This window comes from Pituophis catenifer, unplaced genomic scaffold, assembly GCF_029215685.1.
Source record: "Pituophis catenifer annectens isolate HBS135680 unplaced genomic scaffold, rPitCat1.0.hap2 SCAF_2, whole genome shotgun sequence".
Taxonomy (NCBI): Eukaryota; Metazoa; Chordata; class Lepidosauria; order Squamata; family Colubridae; genus Pituophis; species Pituophis catenifer.
This window is the reverse complement of record NW_027256882.1, coordinates 52,913,113-52,933,155: the sequence shown is the minus strand read 5'-3', so window position 1 is coordinate 52,933,155 and position 20,043 is coordinate 52,913,113. Positions and strand designations below refer to the sequence as shown.

The following is a 20,043-nucleotide window of genomic DNA, read 5'->3' as shown; positions in this document are numbered from 1 at the left end:
TTACTTTGAATCTGTAAACAACTGCACAAAAATAGTAATTATACATTCAAATTTGCAGAAAGAACTTGTGAGTTTTGTACTATGTAGAGATTATGTCACCTTTTCTTCATTTAGGGACTCATTGAAATAAATTAGTTGCCTAAACTTTCACAAATAACCAAAGTATATAAACTTCAAATATTTCAGTACCGTTTCAATAAATGGAAAAGAGCTGGGTATTTTTTTTTAATTTACTGTCACCAAATCAAAAATAGCAACCCATCAATATTGCCTCAGATTTTACCCGTATTTAAACAAGAAGTCACTTCAAGCTTGGTCTCTTCACCTTTCCTATTCATATTCAATTTGTTCTCATTATAGTGCATAGTTACCCAATCCATCTCCTCTTTCTTTTAGTCAAACTGTCATGCTAGATAGAATATGATCAAATGAGAAAATGTTGATAATTGCACTTTGTAACCCATTCCATACTCTGCAGTAAAACATCCACTGAAAATCTAAAACTAATTCCCTCTCCCCACTGCAACCTTTAAAGAGCACCCATTCCCACATATATGTAGATATATATATATATATATTTATATATGTATAAAAAAACCCAAAAGCTATCAATTTCAGATCACATTAAATACTGACAGGAATGAATTTTTCTTAAAAACAGATGTTTCTGCTAGCATGGAACACCAAAGTCACTAAGGCCTTTTACCAATGAAAGGGAGAGGGGAGAGGAGTCAAATAACTTTCTGAAGACACTGTGGATACAATTTAGCAACAACACATTCAAAATGACGTCCAAGGTCCCAAAGCTTATCTGGAGTTTCATACACTTTCTGCCACTGGTCATTAGTTTCATCATATTGATAAAGAGAATTTTTCCTGCTGGTTCTGAAGACGTGTTCTTCAACTGTGACTTGAGTAGCTCGAACAAACAAATTAAGTTTATTTTTCAAGACAACAAGTTTAATATATGGATTAATGGACTGATCACATGGGAAATCTTTCTTTCTAGTCCACTTGTTCAATTCAATGTCATAAGCCTCTACAGTAAACATACGTTGGTGGTTTCCACAGGTTCCAGCAATGTAGTAGATAGAGTTATTGTAGACAGCTGCCAAACCCTGGATCCTAGGCACAGTCATCGGAGTCAAGAAACCCCAATAATCTTTTCGAGGATCATAGCAGAGGAAGAATTCTCCTAAGGGACAGAAAGGAAGGGAAACTAAAATGTAAAGAACTTGCCTTAAGACACTATTAAGCAACCTCCAAAAGAAATGGATTAAGACTTCTACTTTCCTCAAAGCAACTGACCCAACAATATTAAGAACAATTTCTAATGAGCTATAAGGTACCTGTGCATCATATAGAAAATTAAAGACTTGTCCTAAAATATTTCAAATATTCAAAGCCAGAAAATATTTATTTACTTACTTATTAACTTTGTATATTACCAAATCTTGTGACTCAGAAGCCTCTAAAATTACATCTGTAATTTTGAGAACATTATGGACATCCTTGCAATTGTGGGCCAAGCCAATTATAATACATTCATTCACTAGAAGAAAAGCTATTTTATTTTAATACAGCTTTCAACGAGAGCAACGTAGAACCTTTTTCAAACAAAGGAAAAGGTCTAAACCACTTGACTATAATAAGTCAAAATTAAACAGTAATGTTTGAAAAATACATTTTAAAAAAATGTTAAATTAATAAAAAAAGAAATATTGAAGTTCTTTCAAATGAGAAAAACCAAATAAAGGCAGCCTTAGGCAATCTGGTCCCAAAATAGTTGTTACTATATAAATGACTGGGTGGACAGGTATGGAATGTTTCTGAAGGGATGTGTGTGTGGGAAGGGGACACCTTCACACATCTTAAGAGGGCATTCATAACTGGGCCACTGTCACTATGAAGGCCTTACTTCTGGCTACGAAATGTGAGCCAAACTCACCAGTGGATCCACAAGTAGAGTCTCCCAGCTGATTTTTATGCAGGAGTGCGATGGTACAGAGGGAGACCATATTTTAATTAACTGAGTCCTCGGCAAAACTGGGATTGCAGCTCACAGGAAACCAGTTCAGTGCATTTCAGAACTTCTGATATGGACCCCTTCTTTAGTTATATCTGTTCTCTGTACAACATTCCTCGTAATTTTCAAGGTATCTCTCTCTACATTACAAGTGAATTGCAGTAATAACCAATCATATAGTTGTTAAGGCACAGACCCCTAAGAATAGGCGATCTGTGTTCAAGAAATATTGTAGCTGATGTATCAGCTGAAACTAAACATCAGTTCTTCTTGTTATTAAGGTCACATATGCCTCTAATGACAAACTGGAATGAAAGACAACCTATATACTGATTCTTTCAGGTTGCACTACCTCATCCAATACTGACTATCTTCCCATCTCTGGACCTGAGGATCACTTCAGTACTTCCATTTTATCTAGACTCAGCTGCAGTTTATCATTCCTCGTCCTAACTGCAGGCAACACTCAAGCACCAGTTCAACCTCTTCTGATTCATGTGTGTGTGTGAGCCAGAGCTGAATGCCATCAGCAAAATGATAACTCCAAATCTCTATAGATGACCACCTCTGGCAGTTGTACGCATTAAAGAGGAGCCAAACAGCTACTCTCTGGTGATAGTCCTACACGTAGGAATGTTAACAAAGTACCTTCAGTTTGAAACCCACTGAGCCACTCCAGTAATGTGCCATAACCAGCTATTGAGCAATTCAACAGAGTCAACATAGTAACACTTCCCATGTCTCTCTTCTGAAATCAGGGCAACCAAAGCTATTGCTATGTTATTCAGAAGATGACATAAAATGGATCAGAGGAATAGGCATTCGCTTCAGCACCTTGCCCAGGAACGGAATATTTGCAACTGGGAGGTTTATTTAAACTCCCAAGGTACAGGGACAGGCTCTTCAAGGCAGTCATGCAGCCCTCAGGTTAAAAGGCAGTGATTCCTCCCTGGAGGCATGCAATCATACTCTTCCTCCTGGAACTTAGCAATCACATTGAATAAGGGTACAGTTAGTTAACCTATCCCTCTAAGTATCTGGCTATAGCAAAGAAACTGATGCTATGATCTCCTAGCAGATGCAGTTCCAAAAATTCACAGGAACAGCAGTAATTGTGGCAACAAATTTAAAGCAGATAGTCATATGAAATGACATCTCCATTTTGGCTTTCTTTTTATAAAATAAATGATGATATGGTGTAATGTCATGTATTGTTGCTCATTTGAGGTTGCACTTACCTACTTTTAAAAACTGCTGGGGACAATGTGGATGCAATAATGATGGAGAAGCAAGATCTCTTCATCACAACAGGCAAGTTTAAATGCTGTCCTGAACTATATTGAATTCACTATAAGATCTGTGCTTTAACACCCAAAATTGATCAGTAAAGTGAGGAGAAAGAATAGCAGAAGTTTCACAAAATTTGGTCTATAAGCTATCTACATGTAAATTAATAAAACACAAGTATCTATGCCTTGTTCATTAAAATGTTAACAAAATAGAAATAGCACTTAGACTTAGAATACTGCTTCATAGTGCTTTACAGCCCTCTCTAAGTGGTTTAATATGCTAACAGTGTCATCATGTTACCCCCAAGAATCTGGGTCCTCATTTTACCAACCTTGGAAGGATGGCAGGCTGAGTCAACCTTGAGTCGATCCGGATCAAACTCCTGGTAGTGAGCAGTCAGCCTGCAATACTGCATTCTAACGACCATGACACCACAGCTCATCAAAATAAATATTATATTCATAAGCTTTTAAAATTCCAGTCCATTGGAAACATCAACCAGATTTATTAAAAACAAGTAGCTCCCCATTATGAAAACATAATGAAGTGCAAAATCCTGATATAATCCTGCCTATAGGTCCTTCTAAAATTTAATTTTGAAATTAGTGTAAGCTGTATACTTAAAAACCACTCTAAAATATTTTATATAACATCAATGCATTTCACATCTGTATCAAGCCATTTTTTTTAAAAAAAAATTAAGATACTTATGCATATTCACAAGAACCTTCAACTTTACTGTCTTCTATATTTACCTTACATCACCACATTAAATCTCTTATAGCCTGTTTCATTAGCATTTAACCAAAGATAATAAATATTCACTTCTCTAGGGAGAATATATTGGTTCCAGACATGCAACTGCTAATCCAGAACCCATATTATTCAGCAGACCCTAGCTTTAAGTCTATCTTTTTTGTATCTCTACAGAAAAGTTGGCACATGTACAACTTTTCAACACACCTGGACGTAATAATTTGGGGAGGATGAGTCAGAAAGCATTCAGTAGAAACCTTTCCATTTATTGTGCAAACAGCATTTAAATGTTTGGTACAAATAACAGAGAACAAAATAACAGTTCAGCTGTAGAAATAAATCTTTTATCTCCTTTGGTTTACTGACTTCATGAAAGCTGAGTACTGATATTATCACAACTGCAATTTTTATATTGTGTCTTTTAAGATACAAATCAAGTACGTAGTTTAAAGCAATACTTTAGAATGTTTCCCACACCTTAATTAATGGTAATGTGAGGAGGAAAGGAGTCCAGCAGATACAGGCTTCTAAGATGTCTTTAGATTCAGACATTCATGTGAAAGATCTGCAAACCAAATATGCAAGTTTTCAAGCACATTTGTTAAAAAGAAAAACAATTTGAAGACTGTTGGACAAGGTCAGCTAAGAATATGATACGAGGATGAGGATATTTATCTCCTACCTTCACTATAGTTCCATCTGAATTCAGTCCTGACAGCTATTCACAATTGAAGGAAATATTAACTAGTGCCAAATAGGAGTTTCCTTTCTATACAAATAGGTGGTGTGTATATGGGATGATGGTAGTAATTCAGATTAGGTTTGTGGTGAGGGCACAGGGTTAATGCTCTTTGTATCAGAATTCTGAAATTGTGTGAGCTTCTTGCTCTCCTCTCTTTTTATTGCTAATTATTAAATATATCTGACCTTCAATAGCCCAAACCATAGACTACTGGCCCAAACTGTGCTGGCTGGGGAATTCTGAAAGTTGCCTAAAAGTAATTAAGTTGCTATGGTTGAGAAACACTGGTCCAAATATTAAGAAATTTGTAAAGAAAAAGTAAGATGAATGATGGAATATCACTTTCAGAAGTAGAACTATGTAGAATACCTTTAAATAGCGTCCAATTATACTTCTGTCAGTGACTCTCCCTATCGCCTACAGAGTTAAGTAATTCCTACTGTAGGTTATATCAGAACATCTCAACACCAAGCCAAAATATTATCATGTATAAAAATAAGTGATATGCACCACAGCATAATTTACCCCTGCCTGTACTATATGACATGAATAGGATCATCCATCCTGTATGGTACAATTAGCAGGGAAACTACTGGCAATGATCAGGATCTAATGAAATTACTCTCTTCTTCCAATACTTCAATTGTCAGTACTAACTTCAAATCTCACCATATCCCCCCACACAAAGCATCTTACCCTGTAAAACATAGATATTGTCTTTATATTCCACAGCATTATGAAACTCCATTGCTACAGGCATTGGACAGACAGCTGTCCAGCAGTTCTCTCGACCATCATAACATTCCACAGATTTCAGGGAGTTGCGCCCATCTCCTTCATAAACTCGACCACCTATTGCATACAGTTTACCACAGCAATGAACCAGTTTGCAACCTATTCGGGCACGAAGCAGCGGAGATTTAGGGATCCATTTATTGCCGGAGTGATCGTACAGCCAAAAATCACTTTCTGCTCTGTGGTCTATGGAAACCTCACTGCTGCTTGGTCTGTATCCTCCAGCAATGTAAATGTCATTGTCAGGTGAGACGAGAATTCCAACTTCTCTTAAATCATTAGGCGGTTTGCATAGTTTGAACACTCTCCCTGTAATGGAGTCTAAACAAGGCACTGTTTGTTTCTTTCCTGAGTGTTTGTGGGCAGCATCAAAGCAGATGATCATTTCCGAAGCAGTCATTCCAAGCCTCTGGGTATAGCCATTGGCACCACTTTGTTCTTTCTGTACAGAGTTTTGGGCTATAGCCTGTGCAAACATGGGAGGAATATTCTCTATGAATGCTTCATCCAGTAGGGGCATACGGATGCATTTGGCAAAAATTTCTGGCAGATGGTCTTCTCTTTTACTAGGCTCATGCTCAAACCACCTTATAATGCTTTCGTAGACATGCTCCTCTTTGTCAACATTTAAATCATTGCTGTCCAATATGCTTACAAGTTGGTCTTTCCTCAAGTGGAGAAACTCTTGTTCTTTGGTGACACTCAGGAACTTTTTACGAATGTAATCTTGCGATCTGATTTTCAATTCCTGATGTCCGTAGTGATCAGCAAAAATAAACACCCCAATGGAGTTCTGTGGGTCCAAGTGACTGATCATATATTTAGCACACTGATCCTGAATGGAAGGGATCTGGAAGATACTAGCTGCAGTGAACAAAGCTTGGACGTTGGCCTCTGTCAATGTTATTTTGGAGGTATATGCGTAGTTCAGTACTAAATGCATGGATTCTGCTTCAACACCAACAATCCGAACCTCTTTCTGGGTACTCTCAGTAAGGCCACTAGTGAACATAGATCTATAAAATGAGGATATGGATACAATTAATAAAAAGTACAATTAACATATCAACCATCATTTCAACTGTTATTAATACTCAGACTTATTTTTCTTTGCAAAACACATTAGACTTTAAATCAGTCAGCAGAATCCTGACTTTGTTAAGATATTACCATTAGATTTTTAACACATTTATATTAGTTGAGAGCTACAGAACACTTGCTTATATGCATGCTACTGCTAAAAATAAGGATTGCAATATGGGTAATCAAAATGCCTTTTGCAACCACTAAGAGAGAACTGCCTGTCTGGATTTTCTATGTACCTGTTTCCAACAATCCAGACTAAAGTGTTTGCAGCTCCTGCCTCAATAAATTCAATGTTTTCTTACATTTTGTACAACATGGAAACAAAACTTCAGAATAGCTACATCATGATTACCTGAAGAGTTGTTAGTAGCAACTAGCTTATCTATACTACAAAGCACAGATTTCGCTTGGTAAAAGTCATGAGAATACTCTTTTTAATCCTGAAGAATTAAGCCACAACCCTAGAAAGATTTACCAACATAAGTCCCACCGAATTCTAAAAAGGCTTCTAATGAGTTATGTATAGGATTATGATACAGGTGTTGAAGTAAACAAACACCATAGTTGTAGCAGGTTGGGATGAGTTTTGATGTGTAATACAGAATAATTCATGTAATTTAAAAACAACTATTCAGCTGTTTTTTCTTTCTTGAAATGACTCAAACTGCGCAGTTTTGTGATTTAGTAACTGTGGTCTGAAAGATTTCCTGGTATTTTGCTGGTTACTGTGGCAGTCACCTTCAGAAGAAATTGGCTGTCTCAACCACGGTCACTAAACTTTGCAGTTCAACATTGCACAATAAATACAAGTGTGAAAGCTTATTCCAGTATAGACTTCCAATTGCTCTGAACTCAGAAGTATGGGGGATTAAATTATTGGAAACAGATTACATCCATATTAATATTCCTTGTAAAAATAGCACTTGTAGGAGGTGCTATAATGGATGGTTCAGATTTTAAAAATTCCCAATGTCACATTATTTAACAGAATAATAGTGTCAGGTTTTGAGGTCGTCTCAAATAAATTGCATTTCAAACAAGTATTAGAGCACCCATAACTTCTGGAGGCAAGTTGTTTACTGTTTAATTATTCTAACAATCAGGAAATTTCTCCTTAGTTCTAGGTTGGTTCTTTGATTAGTTCTCATCCATTGCTTCTTGTTCTGCCTTCTGGTGTTTGGTAAGATAAACTATATGAAATGGTTTATCTTGCTTTAGAATATTTTTTTTTTTTGGCATCAAACCAATACAGGGCATCCATTCACAAGAACATTACCCAGGCATTTCTCACACACTGTGGCGTTACTTGTAACTGTTTAGATTGTTTTATGGATTTTATTATTCTTACAGTGTTTAATGCATATCTGCACTTAGTATAGAAATGTAACTAACAAAGGAGAATATTTGTAGTTCAGAGTTGACATGAGGAGTCCTTGGTGCTCTCTGAGCTTGCTTGTTTTCTTGCAGATGTTCATTACCCAAACTAAGTAACATCACCCGACTGATGATGTTACCTAGTTTGAGTAATGAAACATCTGCAAGAAAACACGCAAGCTCAGAGAGCACCAAGGACTTCTCAGAAATGTAACTTATTATCTCTCCCCTTATGGGGAGAACAGTAATTCGGATAAGAATTTATGTTGCTCAAGTTATGCGGTCATAAAGCATGATGTCACATAACTGCATCGTGTAGTGAAGGCAATCCCAGAACTTCCTGCTGCTTCCCATCATTAACCAAATTCCACCAGTAAAGACTCATCCCATACAAGCCATTCTAGGCTTTGTTCCTCCCAAACCCAGCTTCCAAGGTAAGGGACTGTTCAACTGCCCTGAACAATTATTTCCCCTCTCTGCAAGGCTCCAATGCTGCTTACTATGCTGAGGCTCAGGGACATGCCCTTTCTGCTGGCACAGATGGTATAGACCAATTCTATCTGGGTGAGACAGTTCCATATATTTATATTTCCAAATATATTTATAGGTGTACAACAATTATTTTAGAACAGAAGCTTGCATTTGCACCTTCCTGGCTCCAAGTGCCTGCCAGCATGAGCTCTGCTTTGGCTCACTCCTTTCTTTTCTCTATCACAAAGGAGGCATAATTCACATTAACTTTTGCTATTCCTGGCCTTTTCCAGAGATGGTGCCTACAAGTGCCAAAGTAATGGTGATGCCAAAGGCATAACTAGAAGTTCAGAGACCTGATTACTGTACGATCAGATCTGAAGAAAAGATACTTTCAACTCAATAACCAACTCCCTGGCAAGAGGTTCATATTAATCTCAAAAACTCTTTCCTGTGGCTGCGTTAGGAAACCTAAGCACATTAAATGCTATTCTTTGCTTATCTGTTATATTTGAGTTTTAAACAGTCAATTGTAATTTCTAACAACTTTCTAAGCTGGGAAAGGGGAATAGTGATTTGACTTATTTGACTTATTATACAAAACATGTGAAAAGTACATTTACAATACATATGATCCAACTTCTGCAAGTTGTCACAAATTGTAGAAATATCCAAGATGCTCTGCAAATAAGTTTGGAAAAATAATTATAGACCCTGAACATTCAGAAGTCAAGAAATGAAGCAGTTAAAAATAGCCAACTCTAACAGCTTTAATTCCTACATTAATGTTGTAAATAAAAGAATACTAGTATATGTTAGAAGAAAACAGACTGTTCAAATGAATTAATCTGTTGCCCATTCTGTCTCTCACAAACACAGATAAATACCAGAACAAAAATACATTACTTACAATACAAATAATACACTAAAAATAAAATATTATATACCTAAAGTAAGGACTGATTGCAGCAAGGACATTTCGATGACAGGAAAATGTTTTCCCATGATCCACTTCTACCACAATATCTGTCAGCTGTCCTTCATCGTACATCATTTTGAGCTGTTGGAGAATGCTACAAGCATGAAAGGGATCCATCCCACCAATGGCTATGCTTGAAGAAGAAGTTCCATACAATGTTTGGGTAAATTTGCTTTGTTCTGGTGAAAAATTGAAATAAATGAATTTGAGAAAGAATGGCACATATTATGATTGATTCCCATGGATCAAGACGTGAACCATATTTCATTAGATGTGAATGCTGGAAAATATTCTGTACACCGACAAAAGTAGAGATATCCTCCCAAAGTTTGTCAAATAACACCTCACACCCAAAGCATTTGTTTAAAAAAATTATCTGCACAATTTAAATTTTTGAATGTTGAAAAAAACCAAACCTCAGTACAATGCTAGGATATTTCTTCAAGATTATACATGGAAAATATTATTTTTATCATTCTGCAAACAAGAAAAAACAAGCAATATTATATTATAGGACATTGCATTATTATTTTAAGATCCAATCAGATTAGATTGTATTTTTCTATACTTTATATTCTCTTGCTCTTATGTGTTCATTATGTTCTGACTTGCAACTATTTTCCATAACAGAGTAACAGAGTAACTGAGTTGGGACCTTGGAGGTCTTCTAGTCCAATCTCCTGCTCAAGCTGGAAACACTATACCATTTCAGACAAATGGTGTCAAATCCCCTTCTTAAAAACCTCCGGTGTTGGAACACCTACAACTTCTGGAGACAAGTCGTTCCACTGATTAAATGTTCTGTCAGGAAATTTCTCCTTAGTTCTAGGGTGCTTCTATCCTTATTAGTTGATTGCTGCTGCTACTGCCTTCCGATACTTTGGAGAATAGGTTGATCCCCTCTTCTTTGGAGCAGCCCCTTAGATATTGGAACACTGCTATCATGTCACCCCTAGTCCTTCTTTTCATTTAAACTAGACATATCCAACTCCTGCAACCATTCTTTTGTTTTAGCCTCCAGTTCCATAATTATCTTTGTTGCTCTTAGAGTCTCAACATCTGTTTTTATATTGTGGTGACCAAAACCGGATGCAATATTCCAAGTGTGGTCTTATCAATATATTATAAAGTGGTAATAATAATTCATGTGATCTGGATTCTATCCCTCTGTTAATACAGCCTAGGACTGCACTGGATTTTTTGACAGCTGCAGCATGCTGCTGGCTCATAGTTAAGTGATTGTCCACCTAGCAATTTGAAAGCATGCAAATGCAAGTAGATTAATACCACTTCAGTGGAAAGGTAACAGTGTCCCATGTGCCTTTGGCATGTAGTCGTGCTGATCATGACTACAGAAAATGCTGGGAAAATGCTGACTCCCTCAGCCAAGAAATGGAGATAAGCATCACATCCTAGAGTTGGACACAATTGGACATGGAAACCTTTACCTTTAACCTTTTACCAGTATGACTCCAAGATCCCTCTCACAGTTACTACTATTGAGCCAGGTATCACCTATTCTGTACCTATGTATTTGGTTTTTCTTACCTAAATGTAGAACCTTACTTTTCTCACCATTGAATTGCATTTTGTTAAAATAAGGTCCAGTGTTAAGTCTGTCAAGATCCATCTGTATCTTGAGTTTATCTTCTGGAATGTTGGCTATTCCTGCCAGCTTCATGAATTCCTCTTCTACTTGCTCCTCTAAATCATTTATGAAGATGTTGAAGAGTACTGGGTCTAAAAAGCCTTGAGATGCCCAACTGCATATTTCCCTGCATGTAGATACAGTTCCATTAATGGCTGCATGTTGAGCACAGTTAGTCAGCCAATTATGAATCCATCTGGTGGTGATGCTGTCTAACCCCCATTTTTCTATCTTATCAAGTATATGTTGTGGTCTATTTTATCAAATGCCTTACTGAAGGCTTAAGTTCACCAATTTTATCGGAAGAGTATCTTACTGATGCTGCACTTTTAAAAACATGAAATAGGCTTAAAACAATAGGATGAATATGAGAAAACTAGTAAAAATAGTAAATGTCAAAACCTTTTGTTGATAAAATATCTGAATCTGCTTCAACTTTAGGCTTCAGCTTTGAGATTCAAGTATGTCTTTAAAGCAACTATTTCTGTAATTATACAGGTTTGTGTGTGGGGGGGAATGTTTGATTTTTTTTCTGCCCACATGCAAGAATGAGAAAGTATTGTTTGTTTGGTTAATTCTGGCTGATAACAGCTACCAGAGGAAGTCTTAACCAATTAAGACTTAGAGCTAGTGATAACAACTCAACTCCAAATCTTCTTTAGTGAAGCAAATTGCAGGAAGCACTCCAAGTTGGGCTTGCACTTGATTGACAATAGGACTTTATTTATATTTTACATGTTTGGACCACCCATAGAGTAAGAAGGCTTACTCTAGAAATTAGCCAAAAGAAAGAACATTCTATATACCTCATGTTATCTCACTGAAATGCTATTTAGGGTCTAATTCTACAATTATTATTTATCTGATTGCTCTCAGAAAGTAAAAGGGGGTGTATACACAAATTTATTACCATAAACATATTAATAGGTCCAATGTTTCTATATTTACAGTACTTATTTTTTAACTGAAATAATCAACATGCCATATAAATCCTCAGAAATCAAATTTTCAGTGGAGTCAAGACTAATTGGAAGAGTGTGTTGGGAGGATGTTGAGAGATAAATAAATCTCCCTTTGACTCAATGTAAAATGAAGCACATTCAAAAAGTACCTAGAAACTAGAATTTGGAACTCATCATACTGCAGATTCATTTGATGGTCTAGCTTTACTGAGATTCCTTCAGAATACTGTGATCTTTCTCTATTCACTCATCTATTACTCAATGTAAAAAGATTTCCAAGTGACTTCTTAAATACGTCACATCTTAATGACTTGAGACAAAAACAAAGAAAATACTGATTCTCATGGGTAATTTATTAGTATTAGGGCCTAACAATTATTTAATCTATATTTATTTATAATAAATTTTATATACCACTATTTCCTAAGACATAAAGCACTCTTAGGAGAGAGGTGGTAAATAATAACCAAAATAACATAGAAAGTATAAGGTACATAATGGATAAATAACATGGAAATTCAAATAAAAATGCAAAATTAATGAATAGTAATCATGACACTATTAGCACCTAAATATTTTGTGAAGTAATAGGTTCTTAACTGTCCTCCTAAAGGTCAAGAGGTCACTCACATTCTATACTCTAAAATACAATGTGTTTCAGAGTTTGGAGGCAACTACAGAGAAAGTGCATCACTAAAACCCAGATCCTTAATGGCACCCTCAAAATGTCCTTATATTTCAGTATTAATTTACTGATACTTTCTTGCTTGCTCATTAGGATCTCAAGAGAAAAGCTTGCTGGAAATTAGAAATAATTAATGGCTACTTGGTCTAATCCAACAGGATTCCCTTAATTCTCTAAATTAAATATTTTTTCAAAATAAATATTTCCATCCAATTTTTTTTATCAATGCTTGTAAAGATACTGAAATGATAGGATTTTTAGGATCAATTATCAACAGTAAAGTAACCAGCAGTTCAGAAATATGCTACAAAGTATTGATGAAAACCTTGTAAAAGTATTGTCCACATCTACAAAAATCAAAATCATGCAATGATTTTTTTCTATGACACTTTATGGACATGAAAGTTGAAGGATGTGGAATAAAGAGAGTGTTGAACTTCAGTGTGGGAGAAGACTCCCAAGAATGGATGGCTGTCCTGTCCCTCTAAATTCAAACAAATAGATCGTAGAAGAAAATTAATCCAGAATTCTCACTTGGGACACAAAAGACCAGCTGAAACCATCTTATTTAGGACACTTCATATGTGAAGAACTTGCTTTTCTGAAAAAATCTGTATCTGAGAAAAGGGGAAGAAAACATAGATAACCACCGACAAAGTGGATGGACTTAGTTACAGTGATGATGAGTGCACTGTTGGAGACTTGAAAGGTCAAGTTTGGAACAGATTATCCTGAAGAAAAACAGTGTTTGTGTTTACTAAAAGTCAACATCAACCTGACTGTACATAATGTATGAATTGCAAACCATACATTTTCTATGTTCTTTGACAATGTGCTGTTAACTCTAAAGGACATCTCAGAAGTGGCTGATGCAGAGCTGTGAAGGGGAGCCTATTCTGTGTGCATGGAGCTCAAGATTGCTGAAGGTCACCCAGTAAGAATTTACAAAATACCAAGATGTTTTATTTGACAATGATTAACATTTCTTTATTGAAGATGGATAGAGGAATTCACTTATGTCAAAAGAAGGACTTAAAACTTCTGTCTTCTGTCCTATCTTTAAAACCTCTCTGTGATCCAAAAAATGCTCAAATCCACATATTCAGTTTTCTAAAGTAAGAATAGGGCTGAACTCCTATTAAAAGAAGTAAGCTATCATTTTGGGTATGGTGTTGATTCTCATCTATCCTCATCTATTAGTCAACTTGCAAGGGTAGTTTTAACAAGAATCATGTATGATGTGAACTGATAAAATATGGTAAGCATTATTCATGCAGTGTATTCTATAAAACCCTATCCCAGGAAAATGCCCCCAATATGTAATTGGTAAACAATGCAGCAACTAGGCTGCAGCATACAAGTGATCATATACCTATATGGAAAGAACTGTACAGGCTACCAAATATTTCTTGGCATCATTTGAAACAATTGGTACTAACTTTTAAGGCCTTATGTGAGTCAAGAGGACTTTATCTTGCATTAATCAGAGAACATGAAATGCTTTCATTTGGGAGTTGTGTCTGGAATTGTCTTCTCAGAATTTAGAAAATATTTTTGCCAACTGATAATTGAATTTGGTGTGAATTTTATGTCTTTGGCTTTTTATTTATTTGTTAGCATTCTTTTTTTTTTTTTTGGTTTTAAAAACAAACTTTATTAAACATTTAAAAGCGAAATGCTACACCATATATGCACTAAACACATATATATCCATATAAACACCACTCCAAAAAAAAGGTGACTTTTGTCACCTATCCATTGTCTTATTGATGGAGCTTTTTTTAAAAAAAATTGTTATTCAGAATTTTACATTTGCCTTCATTTCTCCGATTTTTCCAATCGTACCATCTATTCCATGCTGTATAATATTTTGAGTCTGCCTTATCTTTCAATTCAAATGTTAATTTATCCTTTTCCACACAATTATAATTTTTTTGGATTATCAGTTTTTCTGTTGGTAGTTGATCGGTTTTCCAAAATTGAGCTAACGCCAATCTGACCACAGTAATTATATGTAGTATTAAATGCTTTACTTCTTTTTTATAATTTTCTTTAATAATCCCTAGTAAAAAAAATTCTGGTTTGAGTTCTATTTTTTCTGATGTTATTTCCATTAGCCAAATCCTTATTTTTTCCCAATACTTCCTAATTTTTGGGCAAAGCCACCAGACATGGAAAAAAGTGCCCTGTACCTGCTTGCACTTCCAGTAAATTGGACTTACATTCGAATACATTTTTGCTAGGCTCGAAGGGGCCAGATACCATCTATACCACATTTTGTACTGGTTCTTTTTATAAGCCACTGATTTTGTTATAATTATTTTCCCACACTCTTTCCCAGTCCTCCAATTCTATGTTATGTCCAATGTTTCTTGCCCATGCTATAATTTGTCCCTTTATTAATTCTTCTGCTAAATCAAATTCTAATAAATTTTTGTAAATTTTTGAAATCAATTTTTTGTCTGTGACTTCTAAGAGTTTATCCAACCAATTTGGTTTTAATTCAATTTCTCCTTCCTCTTGGTCTTTTTTGTATCTTGTTTTTATCTGTAAATAGGGCCACCAGTCTATCTGTATTCCTTGCTCTCTAAGTTCCTCTTGTGTTTTTAATATTCCCTGGGGATTTAATATTTCATGATATCTTACCATTTTTTGAATTGTCAAAGTATTGAGGTGTATCATCGCCTCCATTGTGGATAGCCATCCAGGAACTTTCATATAGTGTTTACTTTTAATTTCTTATTATGTACAAATTAATGAGTCTCTTAATATATGATTACAAAAATATCTATGTGTTTTGTTCCTGATGTTCCATAACAAGGCGTGCCACCCCATCATCAAATCGTGTTCCTCCAATGTTAGCAATCTTTGATTTTTCAAACTCACCCATTCCCTAATCCATGTCAAACTCGTTGCTTTATATTTTTCCCATGCTGGTAATCCGAATCCACCTCTGGCTCTGTCATCCTGCAATATACTTAATTTAATTCTTGCCTTTTTTCCTTCCCATACAAATTTTGTAGTTATTTTGTTCAAATTTACAAAAAAAAAATTGTCCAATTTTACTGGGATTGTCTGAAATAAAGTAGCCTCAGCAGAACGTTCATTTTTATCGCTGCTATTCTCCCTAATAATGATAATTTCAGTTTCCCCCATTTTTCTAAATCTTCTTTTATTTGTTGGACTAAGATTACATAATTATTCTCCTTTATTGTTGCGCATCTGGGTCAAATTTATACCTAAGTATTTCACCTTTTTTACTACCTGTAATCCTGATTCTTTGATTAATTCCTCTTTTTGTTTTCCCGTCATATTTTTCCTTAACATTTTGGTCTTATCTTTATTAATTTTTAAACCAGCTACCTTCTCAAATTCCTCTATTTCTTTTATCAATATTTGTCCTGTTTTTAATGGTTCTTCTATGAAGAATACAAGGTCATGCGCAAATGCTTGGACCTTGTATTCCTCTTTTACTTTTAACACCTTTATCTTTTTATTTGCTCTAATTTTTATCAATAGATTTTCCAATGTCAAAATAAAAAATAAGGGTGAGAGTGGACAACCCTGCCATACTCCTTTATTTCAAAAAGTTTAGTAAAGTCTCCATTTACCATTATACCTGCTTTTTGCTTTCTATATATGGAGGCTATTATGTTTTCAAATCTCTTCCCAAATTTCATGTGTTTTATTTGTTGGAGCATAAATTGCCAATTGACCTGATCAAAAGCTTTTTGTGCATCCACAGGGCTACCTGCCTCTCTGGATGCACATCATAATATTCTAATACATTAATTACTGTTCTTATATTATTTTTTATTTGTCTCGTTGGTAACAACCCGTTCTGGTCTGGGTGTATCCTACAATTCAATATTTTTTTTATCCTATTTGCCATTATATTCATAAAAAATTTGTAATCAGTGTTTAATAAAGAGACTGGTCTGTAATTTTTTATTTGTGTTATATCTGCTCCTTCCTTCGGTATCAACGAAATGTATGCTTCTCTCCATGAGTCTGGTAGCTTTGCCTCTATTAATGCCTCATTGCATGTTTCTAATAATATCCAATCTAATGTTTCTCCTAGTCCTTTATAAAATTCACTTGGTATTCCATCGGTCCCTGGTGTTTTATTATTTTTTTGTTTCTTGATCGCTTCTCTTAGCTCTTCTATAATGATAGCCCTATTTAATATCTCCTTTTCTTCTTCTATTAAGATCGACATTCCCTCTCCACTTAAATATTTATTTATTTCTTCATCTGTCACTCTGTCTTGTTCAGAGTTTTTGAAAAAACTGATATGCTATTTCTTTTTTCTTTTCTAAGCTATACTGCATTTTACCTTTTATCCTGTAGTTGCTGAATTATTTTTTTCTCCCTTTCTTTTCTCAATCTATAAGCAAGCCATCTCCCTGGTTTATTCGCATGTTCAAAATAATTCTGTTTTATAAATTTCAATGCCTTTACATAATTTTCCTGTTCTAATATATTCAATTTATGTTTAGCTGCTATCCACTTACCTCTAATTTGCTCATCTCCAGGTTTATCTTGTAATTTTTCTTCCCAATTTTTGATCTCTTCCTGCACATTATTATATTCTTTTTCCCTTTCCTTTTTTCGTTTTACATTGTAGGCTATTGTTAGTCCTCTTGCATATGCTTTCATTGTGTCCCACAGGTTCTGAAGGGAGGTATGGTCTTTTGTGTTATCTCTAAAAAATAACTCTAATTCCTTTTTCATTAGCTCTCTATATTCCTTTTCCTTCAGTATCTGTGGGTTCAATGTCCATCTACTCTTTTTCCTTTGATGTCCTTTCCATATCAACATTATAGGGTTATATATAATAAATATATAAATATATTTATATATTTATAAATATATATTTATATAAATATAAATATAACTATTTGTTAGCAGTCTTGAACATGCAACAGAGATGATAAAATAATAACAGAATAATACATCAACTCTTAGCACATCACCAGAAAGAACACCAAGTTTAGAAATATTTCAGAATATCTGGCTAAATGACAGCCAAGCAGTATTTCAATATAAAACCTGTTTTGGTGGTAAAGAAATGAAAGAAGCCAGTATTCCAAGAGAAGACAGATAACGTGCTTGAGGATTTTACAAATCAGGTTCTGCTGCTTTTTAATCTATTCTAGAACATACATTCTGGTAGTAATATACATAAAGGCAAGATACACTCAGGTGAAGTTCAACGCCTGGTGATTGTAATTTTTGTGGCAATTTTATGTTATGGAAATTTCAGTAAGAAAGTCCTTTAGTAAGGAGAACTTTCTTACTGAAAAAACAAGAAGAAAAAAACAGAGAAAAAGTCAAATATTGACCTACTTGTTACAACAAGGAAGGCTAGAATGGCACTTTAGTGGGAGTATTTTATACTTTGCTGGTTTGCCTTTTGGAATTGCATAGAATGCCTAAGAAATGTGTGAACTATTTAAGCATTTCATACTCTGACACCCCATTTTTGGCATTCTCTAAGATTTCCTAGGCATTCTACAAAATGCCTAACTTTTGATGGTAACAGAAAAACCTCTCTATATATTAGCTATAAATGTATCTTCTTCTAGGGGTTCAGGAGAATGCATAATTAGAAAGGTATGTAGAAAGGCAGGGGGACACACTCTCTCTCAATCCCAGACCTCCCTTGGTTAAGCCACAGAATCTGAAGGGGAGCTGTAGTTTTTGCCCATGTAGATTTGCTCAGTAAAGGGAAGTCTGGGGATTAAGGGAGCAGGATGGCGATAACAGAGTCGTGGGGTAGAAGAGGAGACACAGTGCCACCAATCTCCACTCTTTTTACCCCCCTTTCCCCACCCACCATGTGCCTTTGAGAACAAAATTCAACTTCTCAACTCTCCTATTTGTAAATTGTGAGATTAAAAATGGGTTTCTCTCTCTCTCTCTCTCTCTCTCTCTCTCTCTCTCTCTCTCTCTCTCTCTCTCTCTCTCTCTCTGTGTCAGCCTGGATCTCTCATTAACTTCCTGGTTTCAGACACGTCTAATTAACCCTCTTGAAACTCCCATCAGAGAACGTGGCTTCTAAACTCCTATTTTAACTTCTTGGTATCTCTGATGACGTCCCACTCCAAAAAACAAAAGGCTTCCTCTTTCAAAATTGCTGTGTTTTCATTTCTTAAGGAGAGGAACCTGCGGCTTGCCCCCCTTTAACTGAGCTAACAACTTCTGGCGACCATCAGCCATGCTGGCAACAGGTACCCTCCCACTCCTGGGTTGTTGTTTTTTGTTTGTTTGTTTGTCCTCTTAACCCAAATTTAACACCTCGGTGCTAATGGAACTAAAAAAAAAAAAACGGAAGCCCCCAACCCCGCCCCTCCTCCTTTCAGCGCCTCTCCAAGACCAAGTGCCACGCAAAACAAGACTCGTCCAAGGTTTCTAGTCCTCATTGAGCGATGAAAAAAAGTCTGTCGGGTTACTTCTGAAAGAAACACACACCCCACACCCCCAATCTGTAGCATTTCTTTCCCTGGGTTGTCACCAGGGGTTACGCTCGCCTAAAATACCCCCCACCGAAGTATTATCCTAAAAGCCTACGGCGACCACCCTTCTATATTGGGGAGGGGATAGTGGGGTGGGTTTTTTTGGGGGGGGGGGGTTGTTAGTCATTAACATTAACAAGAGTTTGAAAGAAAAGAGCAAAAAAAAGAGCCCGGCCTCCCTCACTCGAGCCACCCGTCCCCACTCTTTGTGGGACACCTCACAAAGAGGGTCACGAGAGGCATCCCCCCACCCCGGCTCTCTTCCTCCTCCTCCTCCTCCTTCCGAGGGCCCACCGGGCAAGGCCTCGGAAGCCCCCTCGCCCGCCGCCCCCTCCCTTCCCCAACCGCCTGGAGGCTCCAGCCCGCCGTGCCCACCTCCTGTGGCAGCCATACTGCAGGGGAGGGGAAGGCGGGCCTCAAGAGAGTCTGCCGCTACCGGAGGAGAACCGCCGCGGCTCCCGCCTTTCCACCTCCGTCGGCCGCAGAGAGATGCTGCCGCCGCCTCAGTGATGCTCGCCGCCTCTGTCGGCTCGGCAAAGAACGCCCCACGAGCGCTAGCCGAGACGGGATTGGCCAGCGGCGGCTCCCGAGAGGTTGCTGGGAATTGTAGTTTTTTTTCCCCTCCTTCAGCCCCCCCCCCCCACCTCCGAAGGTCAAGACGTCAACGTCCCGCGAATTGCACACTGGGAGTTGTTGTTCTTTCAAGGGCCT

At 36.5% G+C, this 20,043-nt stretch overlaps 1 protein-coding gene across 1 annotated transcript; it reads right to left on the bottom strand.

Moving 5' to 3' along the window:
- Positions 1-731: 731 nt before the first annotated feature.
- On the bottom strand, positions 732-19,723 carry KBTBD8 (kelch repeat and BTB domain containing 8). Its single transcript, XM_070933543.1, is given in 5 exon segments — positions 732-1,195; positions 5,511-6,625; positions 9,488-9,698; positions 13,160-13,296; positions 19,704-19,723. Coding segments are annotated over 5 exon segments (1,947 nt in total).
- Between the last annotated feature and the right edge of the window lie 320 nt (positions 19,724-20,043).